This window comes from Limulus polyphemus, unplaced genomic scaffold, assembly GCF_000517525.1.
Source record: "Limulus polyphemus unplaced genomic scaffold, Limulus_polyphemus-2.1.2 Scaffold398, whole genome shotgun sequence".
In the NCBI taxonomy this organism is placed as follows: Eukaryota; Metazoa; Arthropoda; class Merostomata; order Xiphosura; family Limulidae; genus Limulus; species Limulus polyphemus.
This window is the reverse complement of record NW_013666008.1, coordinates 505,335-529,098: the sequence shown is the minus strand read 5'-3', so window position 1 is coordinate 529,098 and position 23,764 is coordinate 505,335. Positions and strand designations below refer to the sequence as shown.

The 23,764-nt window shown below is 34.6% G+C and overlaps 1 protein-coding gene across 1 annotated transcript in view; it reads right to left on the bottom strand.

Moving 5' to 3' along the window:
* LOC106457967 (paired box protein Pax-5-like) overlaps window positions 1-23,764 on the bottom strand; it is a 38,361-nt gene that overhangs the window by 8,156 nt on the left and 6,441 nt on the right. Inside the window, exons 3-6 of the mRNA XM_022384069.1 lie at window positions 17,592-17,789; window positions 13,935-14,164; window positions 3,726-3,805; window positions 3,173-3,455 (exon numbers count right to left, since the gene is read on the bottom strand). Coding sequence (XP_022239777.1) covers window positions 3,173-3,455; window positions 3,726-3,805; window positions 13,935-14,164; window positions 17,592-17,789 — 791 coding nt within the window. The remainder of the gene's footprint in view (window positions 1-3,172; window positions 3,456-3,725; window positions 3,806-13,934; window positions 14,165-17,591; window positions 17,790-23,764) is intronic.

Below are 23,764 nucleotides of genomic sequence, written 5' to 3'. Positions count from 1 at the left end.
GCTGGATTCACATCTCAACTATAGACGTAAAACAATCGTGGACGGTGTGTTTGAGTTCGTACCAAGTCTATCACTGCTACATATCGTTAATGTGAGTCTCCGTTGCCATAATGAAAGGTTTTATAGTACGATGTAAATTCAAATTTTCTTGTTTTGTGATTAACTCAAGAAGAGTGCACGACATTCTATTAATAAACCACGACTAATGTGCTACTGACAAAGATAAACGTCATTAAGTTTTCTAACATAGCGTTTCTTTCATTCCCGCTTAAATCTTTTGAGACACGTGGCGGTCCATGACGTATGGAAAGTTCTATGTCACTTTCATATGAAACGAATTATCATCTTAATGTTGATTTATATATCGTCGTTAAAACACAACTTTCTACTAGTTCTTACCATGAAACTACGATGCAGAACGGTTTCTATTTTGAGCAGTTTTCTTTTAAAAATCCATCCCATTATTTAATGTCAGTTACATCGATATTCTTCAACTCCCATTTCACAAGTTTATGCACTACGGTAGATACATTAATTATACAGGGTGTTACGTAATTGATTCCCTTGTTATACAGAATACCTAGTGCACGAGTTATTGACATTATAAAGTAAGACAATCACGCTAGGGGTGCTAAGGGTTACTACTTCGTGCTTCTTTAAGCGCAAAAATATAAAATGGGCTGCCCAACACGGGTATCGAAATTCGAATTTTAGCGTCACAATCTACTGACTTACTGCTGAGCCACTGGGGGGATTTATACGTTGAGGTTTGCCAATTAGAAAGTAAACGCTCCGAGAAAAAGGCTTTGTAACAATGGCATGACCAAACCTATTAATTATTACTTACTATGATTTAAACAATAGGTTAGCTAATTGTTTTGTTGAGATTTTATTACAGTGGTTCAAAAAGCAAAACAAACAAGTCATTTACAAAATTACCCAATAACAAGAATTAAGGCAGATATTGGCTTATGCAATATAAATAATTATTTAGGTGATTTTCAAAAATCTGTTTTAAATATTCAAATGTATTAGTGGCATTCCTGGAAAAAAATCAAATAATATTTTTACTGTGAATACGCATGTCGAAAGGAAATTCATTCCAAACACATTTCAGGCGAACACAGTTACAATGTCAATTTTCCAAATAAATATAATTGTGCTGAAAATCTAAAAGGGCAGAAAATTTGGAAATACCAGTCCTTGTCTCTTAGAATCTCGGGGGATAGGCAGAAATCATCTACACACAAACACACACACGATCATAAGTTTTAAATCTGTTTCTTTTTCACAATATTTTAGAGAAGCGTATGTTGTTCAGCTGAATTCTATTCAGAGCTTTGGCATATTCAAAACCGGTCATACATTGTGTTCGTAAATAAAAAGATAAATCCACGTTAAACACAACAACTATATCCTCTCTAAGTGCTTTTCATCGTAAATTCACTATTACGTTTTCTCTGGAAATAGGTGTACTACAATTTTAACATGCGTCACGCAAAGTAGTTCAAAAGCCAGTAATTTTTGGGAATTTTCATGAGAGCGCATTGCTGTTTGGAAGATAGCGTTGCTCTAGGGTTTGGTTGGACCTCCTACTAACAAGTGGTTTTCCAAAAATAAAGATTGTTGAAGTACCAGAAGAAGTAAAAATATATATATAAAAAAATCGAACTCTTACGACAAAACTTTTCAGTTGACTGATTCAGATAAGAGTAGAATATCATGATCGGCCGGCGCCACCTGTTGCTCAAAAACCAACATTACTGGTTAATCAACCTTCTGCCCGACGGTTTGTCCCGTCACTGACGAGAACAAAGATATTAGCTTGTAACGACTATCGGGAAATACTGTTTTGCACTGTAGTTAGTGTGAGCAGTAGTTAGGTACAAAAACTCACGTTTCCTAGCATTTTCAATCGACTTTCGCTTACTTTCCTCACTTGCACAGTTTTTGTTTCCTTTATTTTACTTTATGAGGAAACGTAAGCATTTTGCTAGTTACTTAAAAGTTCAAATTGTTTGTCATTCGATCTTAAATGATGCATAACAGAAGCTATGCTCTTTTATTGGTTGGTGCATGTGGCGTCCTCAGTGAGCTTTCCATTTACATTCTAAATTTCCGTGATTTTGTTCACGTAAGTTGATTTGGTTTATTTGTTTTTACTTCAAGTAAAACTGAGAGAAAAACAAGCATCTATTATAGTATATATCTCCTCCCTTCTAACGGCAAAATGGCCAGGTGGTTAGGGCGCTTGATTCCAATCTAAGAGGCGCGGGTTCGAATCCCGTCCCACTAATCATGCTCGCCCTTTCAGCCGTGGGGGCATTATAATGTAACGGTCAATCCCACTATTCGTTGGTTAAAGAGTAGCCCAAGAGTTGGCGGTGGGTGGTGATGACTAGCTGCCTTCCCTCTAGTCTTACACTGCTAAATTAGGAACGGCTGACGCAGATAGCCCTCGTGTAGCTTTGCGCGAAATTCAAAACGAACAAACAGGATGAATGGATAACGTAATACGTATATTGGAAGTTAACATGCTTTTTTGAAACCTTCCTCAACACGCCATTGTGTATCTACATCCACATAGAAGTGAAAGCAGAGAAGGATCATGCTCAAAAGACAAAGATAGAACGAGAATACATTTTATAGCTAGTTAAAAAATCGACAAGGAAGCCTTCATTAATAAATAAAACAAAAACAACTTACAAAATCCTGCTCACCAGCATACATGAACTATTTTTTTATTTCAACATACTTACAAATAGGATCTGCCCGTCCTACATTATTTGGTAGAAATCATGTCATGCGAAATCCCATAGAATAGAAATATATGTCAGTTCGACACTTCCTTTAAAGTCAAGAATCGGGAAGATGGTTAAATAATGTTAATAAATTTATTTATGTGGTTGAACAATATTTTTGCAATTTCTCCTTGAAAATGAGAAGAGTAACTTAACAATAATATCTGTGGATGGCGAATAACTTGGTGCTGTATATAAACCTGTACGACTAAAATAATATAGCAACAATATCTAGGAATGGCGAATAAATTACTATTGACTAAGATATCTAAATATGACTAGAATAACAAAAGAACAATATTAGGGGTGGCGAATAAATTGCTTCTGGCTACAGGGCCTTGACAATGACTAGAATAACATAACAACAATACCTAAAGGTGGTGAATAAACTGCTGTTGACTGGACTTGGGAATTTATAGAATTCATCATGCCCTCATACAGATGAAGACCCTCAGGCTTCATTTGATCGTTCCCTGTTGATGAGACCACGGGAGTAAAGGGTTGTTCAGGAGGTGTCGGAAATTGTTGCAAGGGGTAGGGAGAGCCGTTGGGGATACCCATAGGTAAATCGTTTTTTAAGTCATCCTGTTTCCCCCACTTAGGCCACATTTGGTGGAATAGAACAGGGGTATCCTGTAGTACACTTCTGGTTACCTGTTCAGAAAAAAAATCAAAGTTCTCAAATAAATAAGTAAACTAAAGTAATCAGTCTATTTACTCTTACCGTGTAAGGTGACAAGTTAAAAAATATATTATTCTAGAATATCTTTATAAATTTGATTTTTTTTTCACGATATTTACTTACAATAAAATCTATCTATGTATTATCTATCTGGCTTTCTATTTAGCTTCCTTATGTTTAATGTAAATTTCACAATAACAACACAAACTCATAGCTCAATTAACAAAAAAACGTCTGCTTACGTTGGCGTACAGTTGGTCACCATTATATTGAGTTCGTTGTCGTTTATACTCTTCTTCTTGCATGGCATGATCAATATCAACTATGAAGAAAAAACAAGATAAGCGTAAATATTAGCTAGAAATAAACTTTACAGAACAAGTACCTTGTACAGAAACCGACATATCTTAAAAACGAGTTTCAACATCTAACATATAAAGTTCTGTTATCGAAATATTTATCGTATCAATAAAATACAACAACAAGAAACTGCGATGTAACTATAAACATAAAAACAACAGCTTAGAGATGAGTAAAGAACGTACTAAAACCAGACTAAGGATTTGTATGCCAGCCATGGTGAGAAAATATCGCTTGCTGTTGAAGACACTATTGTAATACGATTACAGAGATCTGTGTACTTACGTATTTAGGTGTTTGTGCTTTTAAAAAAAAGGCTTTTTTTCACACGCTAAACAATGAAACAAATCTTTTGTTTGTCTTAGAATTTCAGCGCAGAGTTACACAAAGAACTACCTGAACAAAGCTGTCTTTAATTTTATCACTCAACAAAGCCTACTGCTAACTCATGGGCTATTGTTGTCTGACGTAAAATTGGACTTGACTGTCACACTTATAGCACACACCCAGCTCCAATGTACGGAGCGGTTTTTTCGACAAAGGTACGAGAATTGTGGATCACGGATTCGCACTCCTGGCACGTGAACAACTAGCCACGCGCAATTCATAAAAAATATTAGAGGACAGTTTTAAGCAAAGTTTCTGAACGTCAAGATATAATAACGTATTTAATCAATTTGACGTATTAAAATAATTTTCTTTCTGCAGACACTGAAAATTGTATACATAAACACATATAGCAAAGCAAAAGAAAAGCAAACTGTCATAATATTAAATACCAACGAGTCACAGCGTTTCTCAAAAACACAGAGTGACTATTACAAGCTATTCTTATAAGAACTACATTGCAAAACAATGACTATATAAGGTAAGTTCAGAGAAGTAGTTTTATAGAATCTGGTTGCAATGTTTCTTTAGTTTCTAGCTGTGGTGAACATGACGCTATAAACAACAAACAAAGGTCCGCGAATATTACAAAACCAAGAACATGACAGTCATGTTAAGAAGGTTGTGCAAATTTCTTGGATACTATTAACACACATTGTTCAAGGGGAACGACTCACATGATAAACTGTTAGGAACAGAATAATTTTGCTCACTGTAGTTGCACACTCTCGGTTACATTACCAAGATCATATTAAAGCAAGCTCGAGCTTCAGGATAAGTATAAGTATTCAAAATACTATTCGTATACACATCTATAAAAGTTATCGGCAGATCATGGCCTAGTGGCTGGCGTGCCGGGCTGCGATTCAGAAAGGCCCAAGGCTCGAGTCTCAACATGTCGCTGAACACGTTTTACACTTTGTTTATAGGAGCGTTATAACTGTGTCAATCTATCCCCGATTCAGTTAAGAGTAGGCGGGTAGGCGGAGGTTTCTGATAAATGATTACCATTTCTCTGGACAGCAGTTCTAAATAAAGGACAACTAGCCTGGACCTTAGAATTTCTGACGTGACCGTTTAACGAATGTATCGCGTAAAGGGTAGCTCAGGAGGAAACTTTTAAATGTTATGGGTTTTATAAAACGGTTTATTTCAATCTGGAAGATTTTTTTTTCTGTCCAGTTAAAAAATTATCATTTACTAAAACCACATTTATCATAATTGATGACAAATTTCTCATAAAAAAAGAAAGTTAACTCTCCCTCCCCAAAAAAAACGATAATTATAAAATAAATATGATACTCTTTCATAACAGCTTCATTACATTTTTAAATGTAAAAAAATATTTTGACAATTAACACGTATTCAAAAACAGATTCGAAAGTTTTAAGATTCTCAGGTTCTTAGTTTGTGACGTAAGATAAACATATTAATCTAAACCATAGATAAAAAGTCATAAATAAACCTAATTAAAGTTTAAATTTATAATTAGCTTATAATATGTTAGTTTATTTTACACGAAAACTTTAAATAATTTTCGTTTTTTATCTACTACTGAGACTTCAAGTAGTTTCATCACAAACCAGTGGAGATATAACAACTCACATTTCTGTGTAATAATCAAGTCTTTCCTTATTTTTCTAAGATATAATAACATCGCTTATATTTTCAGGCAACAAAATGTTTAATCAGTTTGTTATAGCCTAACTATAGTGCTCATTCACAGTATCTGATTACAGAGCCTAACTATAGTGCTCATTCAAAGTGTCTGTATATGTGAAGTATCGTTCAACCTGAGGAAAACCTGGCCTCATAGGTGTATTACATACAGAAACAAACAATAAAAGTACTTGTTGCTATTTCTAATTTCCTCAACTTCAAAAAAGTGAAATAAGAATTAGCTTCCGATAGCAAGTTTCAGTTTATTTTTTAGTATTTAGTGGATTGTATTCGGCTCTTCAAGTTAACAAGGCGTATACATATATATATATATATATGCCCCCTCTCCCTCAGTGGCTCAGCGGTAAATCTACAGGCTTACGACGCCTAAAAGCGGGTTTCGATACCCGTGGTGGGCACAGCACAGATATTTCACTGTGTAGCTTTGTGCATAACAACATCCAAACCATACATATATAGTAAAAGAAGCGAATGTATGTAGTTTATAGTTTACACATCCGTTTTAAGATAGTAAAAAATGTTTTCAAATTTCGTTATTGTGATGCCAAATTATCAGTACAATAGGCCTACAATACGACTTCAAAACTCATATAGATAAAATAAATTACCTATAACAGAGTTTGTTTTTTAGAAGAAAGTTTATAGTGGAATATAATTTATAACGTTTCTTATTATAACTCAAACAACGTAAGATTTTTAATTGAAAATTACTACTTCCTTATGTTTTGAAGGCTAGAAATGTTATGGGTGTAAAAACCTTGTTACTATTATCATAGTTTTAAAACGTTTTAAATTTCCAACTACATGCCAAGAGGAGGAAGAAGCTAATTAGAAAGATAGAGGAAGTAGACAAAAGTATCTTTGTATTCCTCATCTAAAGAAAGAACTCCACTACTACTGGAAAACAATATATAAGTGAGTATATCATATTCCCTGATTGAGCACAAGAATCGCTTACCTTCTTCTTCAGATAGCTTAAGATACACGTGTAATGCCTCTTTTTTTTTTTTCTACCCAAGGTTTCGTGGTTGACGGAAAACGGCGAGACCTCAATTTGAATAGGTGTTAAAATCATTAATTTACTAAGACAACGTGCGATTAACTTAACTAGTGGTAATAAGACGCTTTTTGACGAGGTTCTCTATGTAAGCTTGCCTAAAGATAAATGAGGACTTTATCTCTACGACGAAACTAGTTTATAATTATTTCATACTTTATTCAGGTTCTATACTGGATTTTACTAACGTTGTTTGTTTTCGATAGACAATATTACTCTTTTTTTTTTCCATTAATAATACCTAGTAAACTTATACTTTAGAGTGAAAAACGAGACAAAAATAAGATATTGTGTTAAGTGAAAGGAAATTCTCCATAATTACTTACTGATGAATTGGGTTCACTAATCAGTTGAACTGTAGCCATGACTAAAAACAGCAATGTTGTAAGAAATATTCTGCAAGCTGTTGTAACGGAGTAACTGATGGAGACAGTTGCTATGGCATATTCCCTTAGATGTTGGTACGTCTTTCCTGAAGAAGACACCGTACTCTCTAGACTACTCTAACGTATCCGCTCAGGAAGACACCCGCTGCGGCGTATTTTGTAGGTTGCTTATCTGTTTATAAAGACGTCTTTTGCGGCGTTTTATACAAGGTGCTTAGCGTAGCAGTGTAATAGAGATGCCTGCTGTGTCATATTCAGTGGGCTACTGTAGAGTAAGTAGCTATCTAATGAAGAAAACAACTGGGTTGTTTACTGTAAGACGCTTAGCGTAGCTATCTGATGAAGAATACAACGGAATTCTTTAGTGTCAGATGCTTAGGGTAGCTATATAATGAAGAAAACAACTGGGTTGTTTACTGTAAGACGCTTAGGATAGATATTTAATAAAAAATACAACTGAGTTGTTGACTGTAAGATGCTTAGCGTAGATATCTAATAAAGAATCCAACTGAGTTGTTCACTGTAAGATACTTAACGTAGATATCTAGTAAGGACAAGTGAGTTATTTACTATAAGATGTCTGGAGTAGATATCTAATAAAGAATACAACTGAGTTATTCACTGTAAGATGCTTAGGATAGATATCTAATGAGGACAACTGAGTTATTTACTGTAATATGCCTAGAGTAAACATCTAATAAAGAATACAACTGAGTTGTTCACTGTAAGATGCTTAGGATAGATATCTAATGAGAACAACTGAGTTATTTACTGTAAGATGCCTAGAGTAGACATCTAATAAAGAATACAACTGAGTTGTTCATTGTAAGATGCTTAGCGTAGATATCTGACGAGGACAACTGAGTTGTTTACTATAAGTCTCTCAGCGTAGATATCTGACGAGGACAACTGAGTTGTTTACTATAAGTCTCTCAGCGTAGCTATCTACTGAAGAAGACAACTGAGTTGTTTACTATAAGACTCTCAGCGTAGCTATCTACTGAAGAAGACAACTGAGTTGTTTACTATAAGACTCTCAACGTAGCTATCTACTGAAGAAGATAACTGAGTTGTTTACTATAAGTCTCTCAGCATAGCTATCTACTGAAGAAGACAACTGAGTTGTTCACTATAAGACTCTCAGCGTAGCTATCTACTGAAGAAGACAACTGAGTTGTTTACTATAAGATGCTTAGCGTAGCTATCTAATGAAGACGCCTGCTTCGGTGTACTTTGTAGGATGTTTATTCTAGCTGTTTAATGAAGATCAATTGTAGTGTACTTTGGAAGATGATTGTTATAGTTGTATACTTTGATGAATGTTTAATTAATATAGCTGTCTAATGAAAAGTCCTTCTGTAGTGATTCTATAGGATCCTTAATTATTGTAGTTATCTAATGAAAACGCCTAACGATGTAGATTGCTGGATGTTTAATTGTTTTAGCTATCTAATGACAATATCTGCTACGGCGTATATTGTAGGATGTTTAATTAGTGTAGCTGTCTATTGAAGATGGCTACTGTGGCATATATTGTAGGATGTTTAGCTAGTGTAGCTGTGTATTGAAGATGTCTACTGTGGCATATATTGTAGGATGTTTAATTAGTGTAGCTGTCTAATGAAGATGTCTACTGTGGCATATATTGTAGGATGTTTAATTAGTGTAGCTGTCTAATGAAGATGTCTACTGTGGCGTATATTGTAGGATGTTTAGCTAGTGTAGCTGTCTAATGAAGACGCCTGCTGCAGTTTACTGTGTAGGCTACTGCTGTTAACTTTCTAATGAAGAACACTGCCTCAGTATTGATAATAAGATCAGTTAAGTAAATATTACAATGCAAAGTAACCATGTAATAATGTTTTCTTTCGAGAATAGTGGGTTTACCAAAAAGGCAAATGGCTCAGCAGGCGTCAATTTGATATTCATTCATTTTTACTCTGTGCAACTGTTATAAAAAATCCGAGTGAACATCGATAAGAAGTGATGTTTAATCTTCTCTATAACATGCAAAGATCCAACGAATAAGTTTGTTTCAGAATCGTCTCGCAAAACTACACAAAGCGCTATTTGTGCATAACTGTCCCTAATTTTGAATTGGCACACTAAGCGGAAGACATACTAGTCGACAGATTATACTACCAACTCTTGAAGTACTCATTTTTTGTCTGATCCATCTTTCTTTGTTAACGGATTTTGAACCCTCGAATTCACAGTCCGAGCACACTAACCAATTTGTTTAATCATTCCGTAGTTAATATAGGGTTGAGTACGTTATATCAAAGCGATGTTGAATATGCATACCAGCAAGTTATGTGACAACTAGACAAAGCCGATATAAAGTAGTTGTGGAACGGAATGTATCAGACGTTTATTTTGACATTGTTCTGCGTTGCGTAGGTTGTGTAGTCACCGAAAATTGATCGCTTCTGGGAAGGGTATCTAGCAGTCTTCTCCAACACAAAATATTCATATACTTAAATCATAAGGATGTGTTCATATTGGGGAGGTAGAATTTTCAAGAGGGACACATTCCTTATAATTAACCGCTTTGGAAAACAAAGAAATATGGATCAACTTCGTAAAACAGGACCATCCAGAAAAAGATCTGCAATAAGTCGCGCCCTAGCCGTCGTTATCAAAGTGAAGCATTTGGTAAGAATCCACAAACACAAAGGTCAGTTGGAAAAGCCATCCACGTGCCTCTGGGATCAATATGCAGCATCATTAAAACAGGATTTCTTTTTACAAAAGAAGCAAACAGGACAAAAGTTCACTATAATAAAGCTGTAAGTTAACACCTTCCGTTCAACCGTCGCATTCCTCAAGCAGCTGGAGAATGAAACGGTTATTCGTGGTACTCCATACGAAGGCATACCTGTGAGGTCGCCGTGCGCAGCACCTGCGAATCTCTGTGCGACCAGACTATTGAAACGGGCGCTGAGAAACGTCGTCTTTGTACACAAGATGTATTATGTAAAGCAACAGGGAGGAATGGTGTGTTTTGGATAAGACAATCTTACGATGGAGCCTTTTGCAATGGAATTTACATCGCAGGGCTATTGTCAAAACGCACGATCGTCAGATCCAGCACGACCAGAAGTGGCGACATGGACTGTAACGACGTAGTGAGGCTCCAAAATCACAGTCAACCCTCTGTATAGCTAAACCTTTCATTGTGAATATATCTTTTAAACATTTATTGGTTTAACAGGATAATCTCATTAATCCTCAAATTATCGATTTGTTTTTAAATCGTTCGCTACCAGTGGGGTCGCCCCCCAGTGACACAGCGGAATGTCTGCGGATTTACAACGCTAGAAACCGGATTTCGATACCCGTGGTGAGCAGAGCACAGATAGCCCATTGTGTAGCTTTGTGCTTAATTACAAACAAACAAACCAATGGGGTCCACATATGGCGTCATATTAAGTAATGTTATGATCTGGCCAAAACATTGGTTGAAACCACTCACTGTTTATGTAAAATACGTAAGAGACATCAACAGTAATTATTGACATTAACTGAAATATTGATGTTATATTTATATAAACATTTTGGTGATTCATATGCCATTAGAGATTCTGTAACCAATAAAGTCATGAACTCACAAGAACTTGGTATGTAAATAGTTTAGAAAAATATGCTTAATAAACTTAAGGGAACCATAAATTATACGGATACGAATTACTGCATTTGATAGTCTTTTATCAAAATATTATCTTTTTTTTTACAACTTTCCACAAATTTCTTTAAAAAACAAAACCAAAGCTTTGCAATTTGATTATTTGTTTATTACAACATAATCGAATACAATCTGTTGTGATGTTTACTCGTTATTATGCTATCGCAAATCCAATTAGAGACATTGTTTTGAAATTACAGGTATATATTTATATGTTGGTCTGTATGTAAGCATTTTTATCTAAATGATTTCTGAGCAATCAGATTAACTCCAAACGATGGTCACCGAGAGCCAAGTCCAAATCCCTCTAAGCCTAACTTTTAAAATCACAATTTTTCTAAATAAATAGTATAATATATATATATATATATATGGATATCATAAAGTTTTATTGAAGCAAGTAAACTGCTTGAAGACGAATATGTAACTATCTCCAAAGATTTATAACCCATACTTAAGAATATAAAAATAAGATCATTTTACTGCCCAAATCACAATGGTTAAAAAACAAAAAAGTTGCAGGAACTACGTTTGATTCAAGTCTTTCATGGCTTAGAAAATCTCTTTTTATATACATCAAAACTAAAATGATGCTCACATTAAACATAATATCTTGTTTTAAAAAAATCCACGAAATGTAAACCTCGCGTTTGTGTGAAAAGAATATGTTTTATTTCATCCTGTCCGAAGCTGAATAGCAGAGGAACTTATGGTAGTCAGAATCACGTCTGTCGCATATAGACAGACCACACAAACTAGTGATTATGTTCAATCGGTGAACTGTGTCGACAGTTGTGATACTCCTCGGCGGGGACGCTTCTCAATCAGTATTTTCAACTGTCAACCACTTCGTAGTGGATGCCCCGAGTTACATCTGACATTTCCAATAATAGTTAAAGCTCTCTTCTATTGCACATAAATCAAAATGACGGACTTATATATATATGTGTGTGTGAACATAACGTGTGCAACAACAACTTTACACACGTTCATTTTGTATTTCTTTCCGGATGAAAAAGCAGTAATAAAGTTATTCAATGATACATTTTTTTATTTTAAAAAATCCAGAATCGGATGTTTAATTACTTTACTGAAAGAAATGACGAAGCATTGCCAATTGTATTTGACAAAATTTTATTATTAAACCAAACCATTTCTAATTTCATATTTGAAGTAGATTACTATTTTTAATGCTTTGTTTATATTTCGTTCACTGATTGATAATAATTAAAAAAAATAGGAAACCTATCAATAAGAAAGGAATATCCGAGTGCGTACTACAGAATATTTTTGAAATAGAGTAATACAACAGTTGTAAAATTCTTGAAGGTTACTGTTTGCTTCTTTAAGCTCAAACCTACACAATAGGTTATTATGCAGAGTATATAGAAGACATCACAAGTATTAGTGTTATGCGAAGTATATAGAAGACATTACACGTATTAGTGTTATGCGAAGTATATAGAAGACATCACAAGTATTAGTGTTATGCGAAGTATATAGAAGACATCACATGTATTAGTGTTATGCAGAGTATATAGAAGAGATCACACGTAACATTTCAATAGAAATATTACTATAGAATGTTCAACTTAACAGATAATTAACATGATGCTGCTGTAAGGCAGCTTTTAAGCTATGACGCCACTAAAAACTATTAGGGAAACAACGGCAACAGATCATATTACTATTATTATATTCTTTCTTTCAACTGTTTTTGTGCAAAGCCAGATTTCATGGTATATTCAGCGCTAATCAAATTACCGTAATGTGTTTTTAGTGGCGTAATATGATTTGTTAATTATATCTCTTGCAAACAACATAGTTTTAGATCGTGATTTCAGACAATTATTGTACTCTCGCTAAATTGGTATTTTTACCCTGATTGACACCTTGTACACGTATGGACTAAGTAACCAGATCAGAGACTCTCAAGAGAATGCAGGTTGAGTCGTCTCTAATCTGTAACTACTGACTAGAGGGTATGCAGCCAGTCTGTAGCATCCATTGCCAGAAAAGACTTAGTCCGGCTCCTTGAATCGAATAAGGGATTGACTATCACTTTTATAACCTGCTCACAGATTGAAATGCAAAACAATGTGCAGCGGTATCATGTCTCGAATCCCATATATATATCTCATGTTCTTAGATTCATAGCCTATCACGCTAATCACCAGGACACGTCCAGCCATTTTTCGGGAAAGAATATACTATTCCACTCAAAATTTCAGAGTTGTTTCTCAAGTATGTAGGACTGAACCCGAACTTTAATAGAATTCTACCTAATTAATGATGAAACCGGGTAAGAATTGACAGATATTTTTTATCATAGTGTTTTATCTATAAAGACATTTTCTATCATTCACTCTACAAACTATAAATTGTCGTTTGATAATTTGTTTTAGAAGTTAATAATTTAGAAAAAGTCTTATTCCAACATATGACTTTGGTTAGTATCAGTGTATTAAGGTTTTATAACACGAATCCTACAGCCGCCGGACGAAATTAGAGCATATACTAACGTGACCAGATGGTTATTGATTTTCGGGGACATTACCCGAATTTACCCCCAGAAATAAACCGTCTCCGAGAAAATTCAAGTGGTAAGCACCTTTTTATGTGCTACATACCTGCCATAATATTGATTTATTTACGTATTTTTCCTAATATCAGTTTCACAGCACATTGGAGTGTGAATCTTAAAGATGTGTGAAATCGCTAAGGTATGTTTCTAAAATTTCTCAATATAAGAAAAGTTTTTCTTTTAACTTTACTTTCCTCTCCCTACACACATACACACTCTCCCAACTTAATGTCCTCGATTTTGATAAAATGTATGGTGTGGAAATGTTAAATCTGAAACATTTCATAAAAGTAATAACGTTGAAAAACTTACCTTCGTGAACTTCATCGCGTTTTCGTTTGTTAATATTTCCATTGGGATCTGCCGCTGCTATTCCCAAAATACCGTTTATGGAGTAAGACGGGCGCTGATCGTGAGAAGTAGCAGCAGCGTGGGTAATCACAGAAGTGGTATTGGACGGACTTTGGCTCGACGGGCTGCCGCCATTCATGTGGTAAGATACCACATGTTTAGCCTTTTCCGCAGCTTTGTTACGTACAATCCTGAAACAGAAGATTATAGATTGGATAGTTGATATTAAAGAACTGTATTATAGGTAGTAGTTTAAGTTTAGTTTTTTAAAATGTGGACACTTTTCGGTGATTAGATATGTAATCCAACGTTATCATTAGAAAAATGAATGGTAACAATATGAAAATTTAGCAGTAAAGAGACACTGGTGAAGACCACATCAATTCAAATAGTTTCGACAATATTTGTCCATTTACAAGACGTGTTTCAACAGTTGCAGGTAAGTAAATCATGGTACACGAGGTTCTTTACGAACAATCCTAAGAAGTTATTTTCTTTATAATTGTTTGTAATTAAGCAAAAAGCCACACAGTGGGCTACCTGAGCTCTACCCACCACGAGTATCGAAACCCGGTTTCTAGTGTTGTACGTCCGCAGACATGCCGCTGTGCCACTGGGGGGCTTCTTTATAATACCGCCTCTCAATGTATATTCTTTGATATCCTTCTGATGAACTTGTTTTGTTGGTATTTTAGAAAAATGTAGACAATTTATCATTGAAATTTGTAATGGACTAGCTCTGCCTTGTTTCTTAAATGGGGAGACTTTTCTGAACGAAATGTCATCCCGCTGAAGAAACAAGGCAGGAGCAACCCATTCCAAATTTCAATCCTACAACCTTCTAATAGTGGTTTAAAATGGGAGGTCTTTCAATTATTTGTAAATGGCAATTTGGGAAATCGTCAATTACGAAATTAAGCCAAAGAACTTTTCGACGAGAACATACTGTTCATGGAGATTACCTCGAATCCTGGCCCATGTATTTTATTACCATTAGATAAAAATAATGGTCTGTCATTGAAAAGCGCATAGATGAAATAACGAAGTTCATTAAATACGTTTGAGATTTTTTTCCAATAGTATTACTCTGTTTTTATTTGAAGCAATATAACCTACATTTCTCCTATAGATACTAGTTTCATCTAAGTTGTTGTTATGGCAACTGCCCAACTTTTGTTACCATCTTTTATAAACTGAGGTTCATGAGGAAGAATGTAATCGTTTTCAATTAAGCTGCTATCATAAATAATTAGCATACGCCATTAAAACTATATATATATATGAAACTATATATTCTAAGTTATTTCGAAACACTATGCCTCGACACTCTGATTCCACTCAATAATAATAGGTTGAACATTAGAACGAAATGTCTATATAGTATATCACGTGAAGACCATAAGGTTACATCATAGCCGGATTATTTATACTGGGCCCGGGCCTAGGGGCTCATATCCTCAGGGGCCTCCCAAAAACATCACACTGTGTTTTTTGTTCACATTCTTTCATGAGTGTCTTTTTTTAACGCTTTCGCAACAATCAATCTGTAGACATTAAAAAAATTACAATGTTATAGTTTAATGCTCTATATTCTGATTAAGCTTCATTAATTTGATTACACTTGAACGATTTTATCATTTGCTTTTTTATCCTTTTTGGTAAAAAATTGATTAAACCCCTGTTCCAAAATTCACTGAATTTCTTTTCTTTCTTTCTTCTTCACTATTTTTTATCGATTTCGACATATTGACTTTCATATAGGTGAATTCTGTTACGAAATTGATTGTTAATAAAGGTCATTATTTAAAAAGTACATAGTAGGGCTGGGGGGGGGTCTTTTTTTCGGCTGCAGGTACCCAGGCTTGGTTAATCCGGCACTGGATTACATTAGGCTAAATTCATCGTGTACGACGCTATTAACAGCGAGTGACTGTTACTGTGTGATTCTTCAAAAACTCTCTCAACTGACGAACAGCAGGGGTTCCACGATAGATATTCAGACTTAATGAACCTCACGGTCTTTACGAAGATAGCCCTTGAGATATTCCAGCACCCACTCGTATTTCTACATGTTGCAATGGCTATGTGTCTAATCGACGTACAGTTTCGTTACAAATTTAGCGTGAAGGTTTTTCTTAAAGGCGGTTATAGTGACTGCACTAGATTTCTTGGGCATGCATGTATTACGAGCAATGTTATCAACTGTAAAATGCAAACATTTTGTTAACAGAGGGCTCATATTTCTTGAGAGATTTCCCGCCTAAAAAAAATCTCTTATCACTAAGTTCCCATGTTGCTCGAGTGAAGGTTTAGTTTACAATGCTATAAAGAGAAACAGTTAAATAACTCACAAATGCGTACACAGTTTGCAATAATGAGAAGTATGGGGTGTTCATTAGTTAGGTTAGCCAGTTTTCACTTGTCGTTGCGTGATGAATCTGTGGGTTGTCGCTTCACTTGCTGCTACACAACTAATTAGCGGACAAGTATTTAGATGCTTGTCTGATTGTTACAGTTACAAGAGGTTGCATGAATCAAGCTTTTTATATATAATATTGAAAACGTTTGTAGCAGAACTAGATCTGAAAACTCCAAAATACACAGTAAAAAACGGAAATGTAACGTGAGATCCAAGTATGGCTTAATGGAAAATAACGAAAAACGTAAAAAAAAATTATCAAGTATGGAGTAATGTCACGGAAAAAATGGACACTCGACGGAAATTATCAAAGTATGGTGTAACATCAAGAAAAACAATAAGATAGAACGATAACATCTTCAGGTATGTATATATGATGTACCAACACGGAAAATAACTGAGAAGCAAGGACAAAATATCTAAGTATATCACGGAAAGCAATGGAAACACTACGAGAAAATGTCAGATAATAGATAATAACGTAAAATCGCGGAGGCGCAATTATTAACTAGAAAATATCTAAGTATAGTGAAATGTCTTGGTAAATAATGGAGAAATAAAGAGAAAATTCCCAAATATATGATTTAAGAACACGGGAAACAACAGAGATGGAGCAAGAAAATAGCTCCATATATGATGTAGCATCTCTCCAGTAAATGTTTTTGGAAGAGGGGGGATATCCCCCTCAATAATTTTGAGCGTTTTATATGAAACAATATATACTTTGCGTTATTGATAATTTTTATGGATATTTCTATTCCAGACCAGTTTAATTAGACCTCGGCTAAATTAAAAAATGAAATGAACTACAGTTAAAATGTGTACATAGAACAGAGGACAAGATCCATCAAGGAAACACTTTCAAAAAGTATATTTATCTTTAAGATCACAAGACACGTTTAATTAAAGTGCTAAAAAGAACAATCTCTTAACAAAATTAGATTTTTTCTTTTCAAAATATTTGAAACTAGATATACATATTATATGATATAAAATTCAAAACCGTATACATATTTTTCATTAAAAGTAATAAGAGTGTAATTTTACCGTGTTGAACACTTGAATTGTCCTGAAGCTTACATATAGGAAAATATAATTTTACTTTGTTGAATACTTATTTGATAATACAGCTGTTGAACACCTATTTTGCAGTATAGTTTATACTACGAACAGGTAATTTTATACTGTTGAACACCTACCTGTTGATAGAGCTTACACTAGGAATGTTGTCTTGATCGCAGATTCCGTCAGCTAGAAGTCTGTCGCGGATCTCCCAAGCAAACATAGTAGGATTTTGTTTCTTGTAGTTAGAAATAGCTTCTACAACCTTGGGTGTCGCTACTTTAGGCTTACTGCCACCAATAACCCCAGGTTTGATTGACCCCGTCTCATAGAATCTTTAAGAAAAAAGAAACAAACAATTGGTAAATTAATAATGTAGCGAATGCATATGGTGCTTAGGTAACCAAATTAAAGAGATTGAATTCTGTAAATGTTTTATGTGTAATTATATCTGGAAATTTATGAAATAAAGTGGACTCGTCGTAATCAATTACGCAAGTAAATGAAAGAATTACAACGAAAATATATCGAAGTATGGATAATATTTATCCGAGGACAAATACAGACATTGTTAATGGAGGAATAAAAATAAATAGAAGCACTCAAAAAATGTAATTTTCGTCAAACTCAGCAACCATTTTTCGTATATAAAGTTACTGTTTTCGGCCCATGTCAGGCGCAACTATGTGGAAACGGAACTAAAATGAACATCACCCAAATGACTGACGCTAAAACACGGTAAACATTACTGATTTTAGAAAAAAAGTAAAAGTAAGTGCTCTTAATGGAAATACTTACATTGATAAAACAACAAATATGTATACGTGAAATAAACAAAACACGTTAAGAGCTTGAAATTTCAAATCCGTAATGGATTTTTTTTTATAAAGAGTAGAAGAAAAGGGTGTAAAATTCAAACTTTCATTAAATTAATACATACTAACAGTTTGTATGAATGTTTGAATAGGTGTTGGTTAGCGTCAGATTGGTTGGCGTTTTGTTTGTTCTAATATTAAAATAATTCAACCTATTAAAGTACACAAAGTTATAATGGTCACTATTGTACATCAAACCTGCGTTTTATATTATCTAACGGGTTGGTGTCGAGGTTTCTATTCCACCTATACTCAATTGTGTCTGATGCGAGTCTAAGGCGAAAATGATAGATATAAAAGTTGTAGGAAAAATATTACAAATATTAATTAATATTAACTGGTAAAAAATATGATAAACGCATTACACAGGCCTGCGAATTTAAACTTCATAAAAGCTATTTTGGTTTTAATAACGGATTTTCCATAATTCAGCTACGCAGGTTTCGAAAACAATATTAATTTTTGTCTATCACGTAAGGAATTTTTACTTAAATCAAATTATTATTTCGTTTACCACAATGAACATACAAACAAACTGGAGAAAAAGGAAGAACAGTGATATCAAACGAATATTCATCCTTGTTCATCGTGATTTTTTTGTGAAATTTACGTCTTTTATTCTCATAACTACATGTTGTGGTCTTTCTTTTATGCTTTGCGTTATGAAGTTTTGTGAAAAATCTGTACGTGATGGAGAAAATGGATATCCTTTTTGTTTGTTTTGAATTTCGCGCAAAGCTAAACGAGGGCTATCTGCGCTAGCCGTCCCTAATTTAGCAGTGTATGACTAGAGGGAAGGCAGCTAGTCATCACCATCCACCGCCAACTCTTGGGCTACTCTTTTACCAACGAATAGTAGGATTGACCGTTACATTATAACGCCTCCACGGCTGAAAGGGCGAGCATGTTTGGTGTGACAGGGATTCTAACCCACGACCCATAGATTGCGAGACGAGCGCCCTAACCACCTGGCCATGCCGGGCCATCCTTTTTTTGATTCAACGTAAAGGAATTACTGAAGAACATGTAAAAATTTCAAAACAATAAAACCATCGCAGGCCTGTGTAATCTGTGTTTTGGGGTTTTTAAACTGTTTATATATTTTCAATTTTACTTGCAATGAATCTGAATTATAAGATTTACATTCATATGCTCTCTAGATAAGTAACTACAAAATGAGCGAAAACGAATATTTTATAACCCTTCCAGCATCCAGTCGATTCTTAGGGAATTCTAGTCGCTTATCAAACTAATCAAAGGAAACAATTGTTTATTTATCTTAATCTCTAAACATAACAACCATTTAATAGACTTTTATTATCATAATCAACTCGGGAGTGCAATATTTTTAAACTCGGAAGTTCAACAAATCTTAGTTATTTAACTTCAGCCTTCTGTAACGAGTTTTTTTTTATATACGTACATACATAGGGACACGTGATAACAGAAATGGAATAACTGACGTGACACTTTTATGCCTGATTCTTCAAAAACTATTTTAGCGCATCCAATACAATCCAGCATTTTGCTGACAACGCTGCATATATATAATGAGAGCATCAGGTTTTGGATGAGCACAATTGCGCTTTTTATTCGGACACAACACGAACAGAGACAAGATTTTTCGACAGCTGTTGCGATGGTGATATTTTCAAACAGTGCCAACTGCTCCCACACACTCATTACCCATCTCTGTATCCTACAATAATTTTTTTTCCTAAAGCTACAGTTGTCATTAAGGGAGCAGCAGCAAGAGCACGATCAGGTGCAGTAACGGGGATCTTATTCTACTCACATTTACACATAATTTTAAACGTAAATACACAGATGTCTTCGGGCTAAACTTCCACATTGCAATGTACTGAGCTACGAGAAAAAAACATCGTAGTACAATAACACGACTTTGTTTTCTATTCTCAGTGTGTTATAGCGGAAATTTAAAGCTATATTCCTCCAGAAACGCATTAGAACGGTTAGAAAAACGCATTTGCTACGCGTTGTTCAAAAACCATAAATTTTCTACAGTGACTGTGTATTTGCCACAATCGTTTTAGTTGAAACTAAGGACGATAGTATAATCGTAATCCGGTTGAATTAGAGTTGGATTAAGATTAGAGATCACAAGACTCTCTTGAATTATTTGCCCCCTAGTGGCACAGCGGTATGTCTGCGGACTTACAACGCTAGAAACCGGGTTTCGATGCCCATGGTGGGCAGAGCACAGATAGCCCATTGCGTAGCTTTGTGCTTAATTACAAACAAACTTGAATCCTTTATCGTGTTACGCCTTGGGAATAATTTGCTTTACCCTTTTCATATTAAACTGTTACGTGTTTAATTTTACACTGTTTACTTAGTTTTAGTTATCGTATATAAATGAAGTTAAGAACCCTCATTTATATTTAAACGAAACTGATAAAATAAAAGTAGTAGGTACAATCCCGGAACTAATTATCCACTGATTGATGGCCAATGTTTGTTTGATGATATCCAAATTAGCCTGGTTACTAGTTATCGAACTTTAAATAATCAAGAGATCAAGATTTTTGTACCTTATAGGTTTACGTCAAAATCTTGAAAGTCGTTGAAAAAAAATATTAGATTACACGGGATTTTCTTAAAAATATTTTAATTGACTCTTATTAAAATTTTTTTATTCTTATATTTAACGTTCCTGGAATTCGAGCAATGAAATGTAGTGTATGAAAACAAAATCAAAATAAATAAACTCTCCTTATATAACCAGTTTACACGTCAATATACTTAGGTCGTTTAAGTATAGAGATTATAAGAATCTCGAATATATTTTTTTTGTTTCAGCTAGCTTTCATATATATATATATACATAAGGATGTTGAACTCTTCTTCATCTCCGGCTATTCTCAACAGAATTATCGACTTCAGTTAAATATTTATAACTGTTTTAATCAGCGTGATTTTGATTCAAGTGAGCAATAACGTTTTTGATGTATACGAGGGCGCATATCCCAGTGTTGGAAGTCCGGCTGAAATTTTAAATGACATTCTAGCTGTATGTCTCTCAGTGAAAACGTTCTGAAGTAAATTACAATTTTCAAGCAGATGTCTTTAGCAAACTGCATAAAATCTGTGGGATCCGAGCAATCACACCTGTCCTTTCCGGTCCCATTAGTGCATGAAAAATTCATGACAAAACCTGATGATACTCAGTTCACGTTCACGTATATACATAACAATTATTTGCATACAAGTAACAAAAATGTATTTTTGTAAATGATAAACTAGTGAGTTTCAACTACGTTTACTATATACTGTACAGCCACATACAGTGTGGCCAAAATCTTTTCACGTCAACCAGTCTAACTGAAGGTGTAATTTTCTGTTTCAGGAACATATTCTATGCTGTTTACTCATGCGTTGTTCAGTATCTGTACTCATGTGTCATGTAATCCTACAATTGTAAAACTGCATCACGATGAGCCATTATGATTTTCCTGGGAGGGTAACTGTAATTATCGAAAGTTCAAGGTAAAACGAATTGTGTATAATTGTGTTATGAATCATGCAACATACACAGACACACAAAAATACATGTATATGTATATATATATTATAACCAGAGAAGTGTATTATGCATAATACACCATATATGTGTTCACATTACATTCGATGTGATAAATGTTTGAAGGCTTTAACTGCGTGTTTCAGATATATGCTAAACTGTCCTACATTCTTTTACAGAAACACTGTTTTAATAACGTTTTTGGGAGATGAGTCAACTATACATATGTTGTTTTTTTTTGGAAGTTTAATTTTGGGGAAAATGCATGGTTTGCAATTTGTTCACAAATGTTGAATTAAGATTGCGGTGGCGGAGACAACGTTTAATTTTATCCAAAGTGAATCGTACTGAAATCCAGTGATCGTACTCGTCCAGAAATACGGCTGAAGTCAGTGTCTTGCTATTCCAATCAATTTCGGACAATAAAAGCATGGTAAATCGTTGAATAATCGTCCTGGAAGAACTCTTGTGTGTCAATGTGAAACCTCATCATTGTGTGGTGGATATGATCTGCAATGACGGTTCGGTACATTCTGGACGCCATTTGATCTTTTAAATAAGCCAAAGCATCCAACCCCCGCCAAGAAAACTTTCTCCACGTCATTACAGTGGTGGATATGATCTGCAGTGACGGTTAGGTACATTCTGGACGCCATTTGATCTTTTAAATAAGCCAAAGCATCCAACCCCGCCAAGAAAACTTTCTCCACGTCATTACACTACTCCAGCAGCTTACATTGTTGAAATAACTCAATTAGGCACAAGTATTCATATATGATTTTCTCCTTATTTGCCATAAGAACATAAAAGAGTTAAACGCGACTACTCACCAGATCACATAACACGATTACAGTCATTTGCCGATCACGTTTTAAGCTCTAAACACTATTGAAACAGCGTTTTCCTGCTTGTAATTGAGATACGCAATTCTCTGTTGCTATAGGACAACTTTTACATTACTTGCTTAGTACAAATAAAGACAATCGTATCCTGACATGCATTGTTTTAAAGAATCTGCTAATCGGGACATAGAGATCGTCTGGTGTCTCTTGCACTGTCCAGTTGTCTTTTTACTCTATTAGTTACCAAGGTTGGTGGTTTCTATTTATTTCGTTTATTATGAATGTCACTGTTGATAAATTTTTATGATAAATATCTTTTAATTGCCATTCAGAGAAATTATTTTTACCCACGAAACTGCTTGATGGCTACCCACGATCATGCTACTTTGAAAGTCGGAGAAATACTTGTTCTTATCCATTGTATTGAAGACAAAAGATTAATATTTCTTAGCATTTAAAGAGCAATTACGTGGCACAATTACGTGATCAACCTATTTTTCATACGCAAACAAATGGAGTGTTTTACAAATGTGTTAATGTGAAAGTTTTAATAATGATTCTGTCAATATATATTAATATCTATCGCGTGAAAGTTTTTAATCACTAAACTTCATAAGCCAGTTAACAGGTATATTATTATTTGTTTAGTAACATGCTGTTGTTTGATAAGTTTATTAATCATTGGTTCATATTGGTGATTTATGTGACTTATCTGACCACTCATTTTGTAATAAACAAACTCTGTTTTCAGCTTTCGTGTCCACGATGTAGCTTAAGTACAGCTGACACTTGTGTTAAAAGATTCTATAAGTCACAAATTAACGTAATCAACTCCGTATATCGTCTAGAGTATATGTAGCTACACCACAGATGTGACAGAAAAGGTACGATTTGAACTTTAACATCACGCGCTTCCCGTCTCTTTAAGGAGCTTTTTGGGCTAGTTCTGTTTATTCTGTCTTACAATCTCCACGGTCAGATTATCAGTTTCAAGAAGAGGCGGAGAGAGGAGGAGCCGAGGGTTAATTATTTCGTTTCCTTAGTCGGGAGTG